Source organism: Myotis yumanensis, unplaced genomic scaffold, assembly GCF_028538775.1.
Source record: "Myotis yumanensis isolate MYYU_CA2020_CCGP unplaced genomic scaffold, mMyoYum1.0.hap1 SCAF_22, whole genome shotgun sequence".
Taxonomy (NCBI): domain Eukaryota; kingdom Metazoa; phylum Chordata; class Mammalia; order Chiroptera; family Vespertilionidae; genus Myotis; species Myotis yumanensis.
In genome coordinates, this window is record NW_027223773.1 from 4,016,140 (window position 1) to 4,029,253 (window position 13,114).

Consider the following 13,114-nt stretch of genomic DNA (forward strand, 5'->3'; position numbering starts at 1 on the left):
TGATGGCACCATTTTATAATCCCACCCACAGTGCACAGGGTTCCAATTTCTACACAACCTGGCCAACACCTCTTTTTATTTTCTGTGACAGCAACAGTAGCCATCATAATGGGTGTGAGGTGTGACCCTGCCCCTTCATGGGGGGCCTGGGGTATGAGCTGAGAGACCAGCCCTATATATCCAGTCTCTCTATTGATGGCAAGGGGTGCTGCCCCATCACTGGCCAGGCTTTGCAGGGGGGGAAGCAGAGAAACAAAAGAGAAGGCTGAGGTTGCAAAGAGAGGGAGGGCTGATTCCAGAAAGTCTAGGCTACGTGAACACAGAGACTATTTTTAGCGGGGCCGGATCCCTGCTTCCTGCTGGAGTTGCATACATTTCCAATAACCGTTGAAAAGAAGCAGAGCTCACAATCGCAGGGTATCGTGGGCAAGCCCAGCTGTGGCTGCAGCAGGGCCCGCCCCCTGCCGTCGGGTGGGCTCCCCCCCCCCCCGCCCCAGCCCTCCTCAGGGAATGTTCACACCCGCTGCTCCCCGAACAAAAGGAAACCCGCAGAGACCCCGCGTCACAAAGTGGTTCTGGAGAGAACAGCACTTAATCCTGTTTCCTTTCATCTAACAACCGAAGGCCACGAATCAGTCAACCGTCACTGCGCAATCTAAGGGCCATGGGACGCAGTGGGGTCTCTTTGAAAAGGCCCATGAGTTCTGTGAAGTTGTCTTCGGCTTCATGAAACTCTACTCTGGCCCTCACGGGTTTGGCTCAGTGGATAGAGCGTCGGCCTGCAGACTGAAGGGTCCCAGGTTCGATTCCGGGCAAGGGCATGTACCTTGGTTGCGGGCACATCCCCAGTAGGAGGTGTGCAGGAGGCAGCTGATCGATGTTTCTCTCTCATCGATGCTTCTAACCCTCTATCCCTCTCCCTTCCTCTCTGTAAAAAAATCAATAAAATATATTTAAAAACAAACAAACAAAAAAATTCTACTCCGCACGGAGCAGGCTGCACATGGGGAGGAATCAGAGCTTTCTTGTCAATATTCACATTGTTTTTAGCTCAGATACTCCCCAAACTGTGTATTCTACACAAGCAAGGCCTAGAAGGGATTAGATTCTTCATTTACACATACACCACATATGTACACATCCCATGGACAGAAGCAATGCGCTGTGTTCCCTGTAAGAAAGAACGCTATCAAGGAGCTTATGGAGAACCAGGGCCATGACATGTGCGTGAGGACAATACTACAGAACAGGGAAAGGTCACTCCAGCCAGGACGACCAGGAAAGGACTTCAGAAAGGCTTTGAGTTAGCCTGGCCAGTGTTGCTCAGTGGTTATATGAAAGGGATAAAGAGGTGGTTCTGCATAGTGACAGCAGAGGCCCCTCCCCCTCTCCTTTTGTATGTATGTATTATGCATATACTATATTTTTTTAAAAAATTTTCATGCCCTTGACTGGAATCAAACTTGGGACCCTCCAGTCCACAGGCTGACGCTCTATCCACTGAGCCACACCAGCTAGGCTGTATATAGATTGCATTTTAATTGACTTCTCTAACTTTCCACCAGCTATTTTAGGGGCACAGTTTACATCTAAAGGTGATTTTTTAAAATTTAATTAAAATATGCATGTATTTATCATGTCTTGAGAATTGGCTCTGTAGGTACCCTTGTCACCTGGTAACACCATGATATATATACATATTATAAAATAGTGAGTACACAGTGACCCCATGTTTAAATAATACAGGAATCTCTAAGACCAGATCCCAGTCAACTTCCTCACCCTTCTTTCTTTTTTTTTTAAGTATGTTTTTATTGATTTCAGAGAGGAAGGGAGAGGGAGAGACAGAAACATCAATGAGGAGAATCATTGATCGGCTGCCTCCTTCATGCCCCCTACTGGGGATGAGCCCGCAAACCAGGCATGTGCCCTTGAATGGAATAGAACCTGCAACCCTACAGCCCACAGGCCAATGCTCTTTCCACTGAGCCAAACCTGTGAGGGCCTCACCCTTGTTTCCAGCATTTAAATGGAACCATGTGCTCTTTCCTCCTTCATACATGTGGTTTCCTATTCTCGGGGCTGGATTTACAGCTACTTTCCCTCCGCCCAGAATACTCTTCCTCCCACAGATCTCAGGCTTGAGCTCTCTCTTTAAAGTTTCACTCAAGACCTTTTCAAATTTTAAATATATATATATATATATATATATATTCGATTCCAGAGAGGAAGGGAGAGGGAGAGATAGAAACATCAACGATGAGAGAGATCATGATCATCTACCTCAGTGCTACCTTCATTACCCAGACGGAGGCGACTGCAGACAGTTCACTGACCCTCTGTAGCCTGGGGTCTGGAAAGGGAGCCCCGATTTAATATTTTTCAGACAGGTTTGACCTGACACCAAAACTTGCACGGGGTCTGCAGTGCTAAAAGCATGACGAAAGCAAAAAAATAAAGCATGCTTTTTTGCGGCTGCCACTCGGGGCCTTGGTATTAACATCAGCAATTGCACGAGGACAGGTCTGCAAGGCCAACGACATTCAGCGGCGAAAATCCCCGCAACACCCACAGCGCAGACCTCCGGGCGGCCCCGCCCATCTCAGCAGCCCCGACGCGCATGCGCAGGCGCCGCTTCTCCCCGCTCTCGCGAGACCCGAGGTTTGCAGCGACGGCGTCAGCGTCTCCCAGGGCAACAGCAATGGCGGCCCCCTTGTCCGAGCGGCTCTTCTCTCTGGAGCTGCTGGTAGACTGGGTGCGTCTGGAAGCCGGGCCGCCGCCGCAGCCCGTAGTCGAGGAGGAGGAAGAAGAAGAAGAAGAGGAGGAGGAGGGGGAGGCATCCTCGCGCTCCCTGTGCCCCGCGGTGGCCTTCCGCCTGCTGGACTTCCCCACGCTGCTGGTGTACCCTCCCGGGGGCCCCGCCGCCGCCGCCCCGCAACCCAGGCCTGGCCTGCTCAGCTTCGGTCGCGGCAAGTCCTGCCTCTTCCGCCTGCACCCCGCCACCCTGCGCAGCCGGCTCCTCGCCACCCCGTTGTACACCCTGCTGCTGCGGCTGCCCCCCGGGCGCCCGACTCCCGCCCCGCGGCTCCTGGGCACCTGCAGCGTCTCGCTGGCCGCCGCCGCCCTCCAGGTCCTGGGGCCGGCCGCCTCCTGCTGCTCCCATGGGCATCGAGGACGCTTTCCTCTGCACAACCACGTGGGGGAGCGGGTGGGCGACATTTCGCTGGCCTACCGCCTGACGGACCTGGGCAGCAGCTTGCTGGGCCATCTGGAGCGGCCAGTCCCTTCCACGGCGGGTGGGGTGCAAGATGGGGGGGTACGGAGGGCCGTGGAGGGCAGCTCCCCAGCCCAGCAGGAGAGACAGCTACCGCAGCCAAACTCGAACCCACGTCCAAGGGATCCTGATGGGCCTCCGAAGAGTTTTCACAGCCGGGAGGCACAGAGGGATTTGAAGAAAGTCGTTTTCCACCATGAGGCCTACGCAGGTAGCACGGGGTCTGTGGAGAACGGCAAAACCAAGGCTGTCAGTTCAAATGCTAGCGGTGTGGGCAGGATTAGCCCCCCAGACCAGGAAGTCACAGACTTGGACCTTGAGACGAACACAATTTGCCCTCCTCCCCTGTATTACACCCACGTGACCCCAGAAAAAAGGCCTCCCCTACGGGGTACAGTCACCATTAAGCCTCAAGCGAATGGCTCTGAGGAATTGGATGGTACTTTTCCAGAAAAAAAATTTTTCAATCCCCCAACACATATTCATGTTCTAAACGGTACAAATTCTGCAGCACTTGAGACTCCTGTGGCGCTTAATCCTCCACGTGCTCAGGACGTAGAAGCAAGTCATCAAAGCACAGGTCACCCTCAAACCGAGCAAAATAGAATGAATACAATAAGGCAGTTGCCTTTGTTAAATGCTTTGTTGGTTGAGTTGTCCTTGTTATACAACCAACCTGTTGAAAGCCCTATGCATATCCACCCTCACTTAGCCTGGTTATATAGAACTGAGGATAAGAAGTCACCAGAATCTTCTGCCAAATCCACAGCTAAATCTGAATCAAAGGAAGAGAAGTTTCCTGTCGGGGGGGATGAAAAGCCAGTGAGCCTTCAGTACAAAAAGAACCAAGATGAAAATCTTAAGACAGGTAAATATTTTGAAAAGAACCATGGTGCTCCCTCCAAAAAGGCTCCCAGGGGTAAGCTACTCTATGGTTTAACAAATACACTTAAGCTACGTTTAAAGCAAACAAATCCCAGTATGTTGGTGGTACATGAAAAGCGAGAACAGTATAGAAAGATGCAAGTGCAAATGTTCGGTGCAAAACCCCGAATCCCATCATCCAAAGTTAAAGTACTAGGCTTTGCAGAACAACATCAGAAGCCACACCAATTGCCTAAAGATAAGTATTTAGAAGCAGATACATCTCTCGCTGAAAATTTCGATTCTTCAAAGCTAATGAGTGGAGTTGTTGATGGCCCCAGCACAACCAAAGAAACGCAACTGAAATGTGCAACCGAAAAGACAGTTGACGGTGGTGAAAATCGAACCAATGATGGTTCATTGGAAGAAATTGTGAGTCCTGCAAATCCCATCATTCCAGAAAGATTTGCTCAGACAAATATTTTGGAAGGAAAAGTGGACGTGAAAGTCCAGAGTCCATTTGTTCTCCAACAGGTTGCAGCTGTTGACAAGATTGTAAGAGATAAAGATACAGAAGACAAAGCCACCGATAATGACGTTCTTACTGCTGATGCGGATGAAAGTCAACCAAGTAAATATAGTCGCTCTGAAAGCATCTCAGAACTAAACTATTCAGATGACTTCACCAGCCCTTGCTACTCTGAAGATTTCTGTACTGACGATACCAGTAGAATTTTACAGGCGCATGATAGGAGTCTGTCAGCCGAAAATCCAAAACATAGTCAATATAACAGTAAGTCTAGTGCAACGAGATTGTCCATAAGGAAAAACAGCCACGAACGGAGTTTTATTCCTACCCCACCTTTTTCAGCTGGATCACCAGTGCACTCATCTAAAAGATTTCCTATTTCGAAGATTCGAGATGAAAGTTTGGAGGAAGCGTCTACTATCTCTACCAGTGACTTATCTTCATGTTGGACTGAGGAAAAAGAAAACCAGTCAGACCAAAATAGCGTGAATCCTTCTAAAGTTACAAAGACGGGTGAAGACAGCCCTGTGAAAACAAGAACTGATTGCAGGTCTTTAGAAAGAAGCCAGTCAATTCGGACATCCCAAGTGAGTTCTTACCTGCCATCGAATTTGTCAGAAGGCAGTAAATCCGATCGCTTTGAAGAAGACAGCGATGAAATTGCTTCACTAAATATTTCCGAGCAATGCAAAGATATTTGCGAATTACTAGTAAATAAACTCCCAGGATATACGGTGTAAAATGTGTTCCTTTTTATTTTAAAGCATTTAATTTTTTATAACCTATGTGTATGGTTTGTGAAACAATTTTTAATGACTTTATTTTTAGCCCATAAATAATGTGAACAATTCTTTTTAAGAGATATGTTTGTCATTTCTTTGATTTTTAGTGTTCTGCATTAAATCTGACAATGTTGATCATGAATTCACCCTATAATCTGGTAATACTTAAGTTGTTTATCTTATCAGAATAAAAGTATCTATTTTCCTAAACTATCTCTCTCTTCTTTTTTTTAAGTATGTTCTTATTGATTTCAGAGAGGAAAGGAGAGAGAGAGAAAAATATCAATGATGAGAGAAAATCATTGATCAGCTGCCTCCTGCACGCCCCCTACTGGGGACCAAGCCCACAACCCCAGGCATGTGCCCTTGGCTGGAATTGAACCTGGGACCCTTCAGTCCACAGGTTGATGCTCTATCCACTGAGCCAAACCGGCTATGAGGCTGTACCCTCTTTGATGACAGAGACTGACAAGCGTCTCATTCCCCATCGTGTACCCAGCTTTTCACACAGCTCCGTGTATTCGGGTGCAGCTACACTTGATAAATGTCTGTTCGACACATAGATACTTAAATAGTCAAGTGGGGAAGAGCGAGTCGTATTTGCTTAAGAGGTTCACAATAAGTGGCAATGGAAATGGAAGGAATCATCTTCTTAGAGAGGGAGAGAGAATATATATTCCTTTCCCCCGGGGAACGATCAGCATTCAGATGTTCTTACGCTGGGGAGGATCCAGGAAAAACACTTTGCTTGAGAGGAAATTTCAATTACACGGTGGAGATTAGAGTTTCAGCCCTTGGGGATAATTACAGCCATGTTTCCCATTATATATGCCCAAGTAAGACAAAAGAAAGACACGAAACCCCAACGGGAAAGCAGTGCAACTGGTAATCAAATGGTTGCCTTTATTGCAGTCCCAGGAAAATCATTTCAAAGCCTCAGTGCTTTGCTCTAAGACCCGAAGACTCATCGCTTAATAATGTGGTTAAAAACTCAAGTCTTGCCTCCCCAAACACTTGGCTTGGGCAGGAATGTTTTCAGCTGTCAGGCTATTACTAGAACCATGAAACACAGGGATGATGTCTGGCTAACACACAGATAAATGTGTTATTTGTACAACTTGCCACTTGGTATTCATAGCCTTTCATTGCTTATTCCTCACTGCGGTGTGATACATTCTGTGGCTAGAGATGTGCTTTACTTATTTATTAAATACTAGAGGCCCGATGCACGAAATTTCATGCACTGGGGGGGGTCCCTCAGCCCGGCCTGCACCCTTTCTAGTCCGGGACCCCTTGCTCCTTACTGCCCACCTTCAGCGGAGGCGGGAGAGGCTCCCGCCACCACCACTGCGCTCACCAGCCTTGAGCCAGGCTCTGGCTGAGTGGCGCTCCAGGAGCGCACTGACCACCAGGGGGCAGCTCCTGTGTTGAGCGTCTGCCCCCTGGTGGTCAGTGTGTGTCATAGCGACCGGTCATTCTGCCGTTCGGTCGATTTGCATATTAGGGTTTGCAAATCCCTTATATAGGATGTTTTTATTGATTTCAGAGAGGAAGAGGGAGGGAGTGATAAAAACATCAATGATGAGAGATAATCATTGATTGGCTGCCTTCTACACGCCTCCTACTGGGGATTGAGTCTGCAACCTGGGTATGTGCCCTGAACAAGAAGCAAACCGTGACCTGGTTCATAGGTCGACGCTCAACCACAGCCACACTGGCCGGGCTAGAGATGTGCTTTAAACTTCTTTTTTATTGCCTAAGTAACCTTCTAGAAGGCTGTGTTAAACATCTCTTAATCTTGCTGCTCAGATTCCATTTATTTTCTTTGGGTGACATGTTTATGGTAAAGAAAATATGTCATAATTTATACAACTGTTTTACTTAAATATTTCTGTTTCCTTCTAGGACGAAGCCGGAAGGAAATCAAATGCAGTCAGATCATCCGATGGGACAGTCCCTGTTCATTCCTGGGTTATTCCAGCGAGAGAAAGAGCCCGTTCTCCCGTCAGACCCCAGCTGCCTTTATGGTGAGTCTGTGGAAGAGAGAGGGAAAGACAGAAACATGGATGTGAGAGAAACACATTAATGGGTGGCCTCCAGCACAAGCCCCAACCAGGGCCCGGGCCGGGGAGGAGCCTGCAACGGAGGTACGTGCCCTTGACCGGAATCGAACCCGGGACCTTTAGGTCAGCTGGCTGACGCTCTATGCGCTGAGTCAAACCCTCCAGGGCAGCTGAGGATTCATGCAAATACAGTCTTAAGTTAAATGAGGGAAAGATAGATATACATACTTGCCAAAAGTTGACATGTTATTTATGATGGTATCCGTGGTATAACTAGGAGTAATAGATTAAAATGAAGAAAAAGACATTTTTCAAAGAAGTTAAGAAAAATTCCCTAGACAGCGAGACCTACTAGACTGTGAAATAGGCTTTCAAGTGCAGTGATGGAAGCACAGGCCCCGGGGACATTCTAAACAAAGGATGCTGGCCGGGCAGTCCTTTGCCGAGAGGAATTCTGCCTGCAGACCTGGAACAGGAAGAGGGCTGGGGACAGGGATAGGACCCTGTGGCCACACACAGGCCGTGTGGTCTGCAGGGAGGGGTGGGGAGGTAGGCTCAGGTCCAAGGGGGGGAGAAGCAAAAACTGTGTCGCCAGGGGGAGGGGGAGTACAAGAGTCAGAATGAACACGGACCGCAGGCGACTATGTCCAGGTCTGTGCAAAAGGCAGCTGGAACCAAACTTTGGCAGTGGAAACAGTTTGGATGGAGACAGTAGATCCAGATCCAGAGGAGCTTGCTGGATTAAAAGCGTTTAATGGTGCTGCCCGGTGTGGCTCAGAGGTTGAGCGTTGACCTATGAACCAGGAGGTCATGGTTCGATTCCCGGTCAGGGCACAGGCCTGGTTTGCAGGCTCGATCCCTAGTAGGGGGCGTGCAGGTGGCAGCCAACTAGTGGTTCTCTCTCATCATTGATGTTTCTATCTCTCTCTCCCTCTCCCTTCCTCTCTGAAATTAATAAAAATATATTTTTTTAAAAAGATGATAAGCTTTGCAATAGACTGCAGGACAAGTCAGAGGACAGAGAGGCTAGAGTTGGGGCAACCCTGGAGGAGCCTCTGAGAGCATGACGTAGCGTACTGGCTTTCCAACATTCTATGCAAGTAGGGGATATGTGTCATGTGATAACACACACACACACACTCCCCTACACATGCACATGGCTGCCACAAAACAACATACAAAATAATGTCATGTTTGATGTGGTTGAAATTACTTTTGTATTCTGTTTCTTTCTTTCTTTTTTAGAGATAGGGAGAGGGAACGACAGAGAGAAACATCAATGTGAGAGAGATACATCGATTGGTTGCCTCCTGCACGTGCCCGGACCCGGACTAAGGATTGAGCTTGCAACTGAGGTGCGTGCCCTAGAGCGGAATCGACCCCAGGACCCTCCAGACTGCAGGCCAACGCTCTATCCACTGAGCCAGACCAGGTAGGGCTGTTTCATTCCTTTCTAATGCTGGCTGGGGTGCACATCATTGATTTCATGACCGTGTGATGGCCCGGAGGTGAATAAACACTACAGTCAGACAAGGCAGCGAGCAGGATGCGTGCTTGAAGAAGGTGGTGGAGTACAGCCTTTCTTAGGTGGGGAGTTTCCCGAGGCCGACCCCCGGAGTCAGACCAGGGGGCCGCAGTCAGTCACGTGGAGCAAAGGCCTTGTGACGTCAGAGAGGCCTCGTGACCTCCGGGAAACGGTGCAAATTGCCCATTGACACCTGCCGGGGTCTTCGTTGTTCCTTCCAAACTCAGGACTCACGACGTTTTTTTAGGAAAGTTGCTAGGGACACAGGGTGTGGGAATTGGTTAAGTACTTGCTGGATTGTTTTGATAACTCAGGATAACGCCTGCACACTCCAGAAATCTATACCTTGGGCAGGAAATATACGGGGAGCCTTCTGATCTAGGACGCGGTCGGAGGGGTAAACATTAATCACACCGAGCTTTTCACATCCCAGACTGTTTGCTCAGTGACAGTCTCCTCTCGCGATCTTTACAACTCCTGGTAGCCCAAGCCTCTCGGATAAATGTCTTTATAAATGGTTCTACTTTCCCGTGGCTCTTCCCCCGGCAGACATTTCCCTGTCTTAGCTTCCTAATGGGCTTGTTGATCTAATTCTCCCTTCATTTCTTGATGGGTTTAGAACGATCCTCTCTGGGACTCATTTTTCTCCTGACAGTACAATAAAAGGGCATTTTCGTCCCTTTTTTCCCTCTGGCTGGCAATAGCATCTTCTTTTCCTTTCTGGTCCTTTAATTGGCGTTGTTTATACCCGCAGGGACCCCTCTGTTCCTCTCCCTTTCCAAAAACACTGCCTCTGCTCACACCTCATTGGTCTCGGGAATTCCCCCGTGAGCCCCTGCTGGCAGCGCTCGGTCCCTTGTGCCCTGGAAGCTCATGTTCAATCTTGAACGTTGGCTTCCCCTCCGGGTCTTCATTATGCGTTTCTGAAAGTTCTTCAGCTTCCGTCCGTGTAGACGTGCGGACGGCAACCCAGGGGTTTCCATGAGCGGACCCTCTCGGAAAGACCTGCATAAGCCTTTAAAGCTGTGGCTCTCAACCTTCTGGCCCTTTAAATACAGTTCCTCATGTGGTGACCCAACCATAAAATTATTTTCGTTGCTACTTCATAACTGTCATGTTGCTACTGTTATGAATCATCATGTAAATATCTGATATACAGGATGGTCTCAGGCGACCCCTGAGAAAGGGTCATTCGACCGCCAAAGGGGTCGCGACCCACAGGTTGAGAACCACTGCTTTAAAGGGTTTGTGCTTTTTAAAAGGCAAAACGAAGCAGTTGTCCTAGGGAGCAGTGTTGGTTTGCTTTCTGGCTCAGTGGGACCAGGTTGCCCTTCACCAGGTGACAGTGACAGTGCTGGGTCTGTGTGGACGAGCTGGACGAGTTTGAGTTAGAGGTGGACAGGCTTGGCTTTTATTTTGTACTAGAGGCCCGGTGCACGGATTCGTGCACTGGTGGGGTCCCTCGGCCTGGCCTGTGCCCTCTCGCAATCCGGGACCCCTCCGGGGATGTCGGAGTGTCAGTCTCAACTTGATCCCCACAGGCCAGACCAAGGGACCCCACTGGTTCGTGAATCCATGCACCAGGCCTCTGGTATGCATATAAGATCTTTGATTAATCTCTTCCCACCCTCCCCCCTCTCCTCTTCCCTCTGAGATTCATCAGTCTGTTCCATGTTTCCATGCCTGTGGATTCCGCTCCTGCATTGAGCGTCTGTCCCCTGGTAGTCAGTGCGTGTCATAGCTACCAGCCGGTTGGACGGTCAGACAGCCGCTTAGGCTTTTATATATATAGTTTTTTTTTTTATTTCAGAGAGGAAGGGAGAGAGAGAGAGAGAGAGACACCAGTGATGAGAGAATCATGGATCGGCTGCCTCCCGCACGCCCCTCACTGGGGATGGACCCCGCAACCCGGGCATGTGCCCTTGGCCCGAATCGAACTGTGACCTCCTGGTTCATAGTTCTTTCTGTGAGTATTTGGGGCCGTTGAAAATTATAAAACAGCCCTATACGAGAACTACTGTGTGGATTAGACAAAAAGAGAAACGAGCCTGGGAGATCATGAATTAATTTTGGCAAACCATTTTGTAGAGAAATGTTTAAAAATGGCAGAAAGAGAGTGAGGGAGAGTGAAGCACTAAATAATAGAACACAGCAGAGGACTATGGATTGACATATGAAGACTTCGTTTTAATTAATATTTTAGATATTTTATTTCCCGTTCTTGATCGAATATGCAAGTCAAGTCTGAAATTGGGAGGGTGTAGCAATTGTACACAAATTGCAGTGGAATGAACTGAAACATGCTAAAGGACTGTCATTCTGTAATTTTCTGCTTTTGTTCTCTCGGGATGGATTTGAGGATGTTTGCCAATAGGGTGGGAAATCACTTGTAATGGCATCTGGGGGCGGGCGATTGGCTCTCCCGTGAATGGGCGGGGTCAGCAGGCCGCCCTGGCACCTGCAGCCACTGCACCTGCCAGCCCTCCTCCTGGAAAGACGCCCTGAGGCCGGCTTTCCACACTCCGCTGCCTGTGAGAAGCTCTGGGGAGTGGTTACAGCTGTCAGTGCCTGGGGCCCACTCGGCACCAATTACATAGCACCTGGGGGGATGCGGGCCAGGCATCCATCGCTATTTTCTCAGATCTCTCCAGGTAATTGTGATTTACAGACAGAGTGGAGAGCCATTGCCCTTGGGAGAAGCCAGCCAGTAAATGAAATTGCCTGTGAGCCTGACAGGGACGAAAGAACAGAGAGGGGACCAGTGGGAAGAGGGGCCAGAGGAAATGAATACGAGAGAGAAGCGAGCAAGATGGGCATGGTGGGTTTTCAACTGAGCAGCAGAGGATGCTCACATTTGGTCCAAAGTGGGAGAGAGACCGGAGCATCGCTTTCTCTGACACCTGAAGCCCAGAGATCCAGCGAGGAGCTGGGCTGCTGGTGGAATTCCCGGAGCTGAGTGGTCCCTAAGAAGTTTTATTTTTTAAAATATATTTTTATTGATTTCAGAGAGGAAGGGAGAGGGAGAGGGAGATGGAAACATTGATGATGAGAGAGAATCATGGATTGGCTGCTTCCTGCACGCCCCACACTGGGGATCGAGCTGGTAACCTGGGCATGTGCCCTGACCAGGAGTTGAACCGTGACCTCCTGGTTCATAGGTCGACGCTCAACCACTGAGCCATGCCGGCCGGGCCCTAAGAAGCTTTAAAGCACAGTGGGCAAAGGGCCCTTTAGACAAAGATCCTGAGAGTCTTTTTAATTCCAAAGAACTCTAGCCAATGGGCAGACGAGTGAAGCTTCTGAGAGCCAGGATTTCTCCACAGGGGCGTGAGGTCCCCAGGAGGCAGACCAGGTTTCTCCTGCAGGAGGCAGTGAGGGAGGGAGAGGAGCCAACCCCCCAGGCAAAACTCTCAGTAATAGAGACCCCAGTGATCTTCAAAAGGCATTTATGGCCCAGCCAGTGTGGCTCAGTGGTTGAGCGTCGACCTAGGAACCAGGAGGTCACAGTTCGATTCCAGGTAAGGGCACATGCTGGGGTTGCGGGCTTGATCCCCAGTAGGGGGCGTGCAGGAGGCAGCCAATTGATGATTCTCTCTCATCATGATATTTCTATCTCTCTCTCCCTCTCCTTTCCTTTTTCTGAAATCAATAAAAATATTTTTAAAAACACGCCAGGAGAGGATCGTGTCTGTCAGGAGTGAATGCTAATAACTCCTCTGGGAAGAGGCTGGTGTGTTCAGTGGAGGTGGAAGAAGGAAGCTAAATAGAAGGGGAAGGTTGACAAGATGGCCAGATAGTAGTCCAATGGGATCTCCGGGGTATGGGCCGCTGTTCCTAGAATGGATTCTGCAGACCTGAGCGGCCTTGGAGCCTCCAGGAAAATGCCAGGTGGTTGTCTGTGCCGCTGCTGCTCCTCCCTAGGGGGCAGGCCTGTGCCCATTCCTTTCAGCAGGTAGAGGTTCTCTGATGGTGGGTGACCACACACAGGGCGGTGTTTTCTCGACCAACAAGATAATGTTGGCAGAAGGATTTTGCCTCCTAGGAGCAAAGGTGACGTGCGGACATGGGCATGCATTC

General features: G+C 49.3%; 1 protein-coding gene across 1 annotated transcript; it reads left to right on the top strand.

Moving 5' to 3' along the window:
- The first annotated feature begins 2,701 nt into the window (after nucleotides 1–2,701).
- MAP10 (microtubule associated protein 10) lies at nucleotides 2,702–5,602 on the top strand. Its single transcript, XM_070401132.1, has one exon. The coding sequence runs from the start codon at nucleotides 2,702–2,704 to the stop codon at nucleotides 5,405–5,407; it is 2,706 nt and encodes a 901-aa protein (XP_070257233.1). The 3' UTR covers nucleotides 5,408–5,602.
- Nucleotides 5,603–13,114: the final 7,512 nt, after the last annotated feature.

Excerpts from the sequence above, each read along its gene's own strand:
- MAP10 (XM_070401132.1), top strand. The coding sequence starts at position 2,702 with ATGGCGGCCCCCTTGTCCGAGCGGCTCTTCTCTCTGGAGCTGCTGGTA.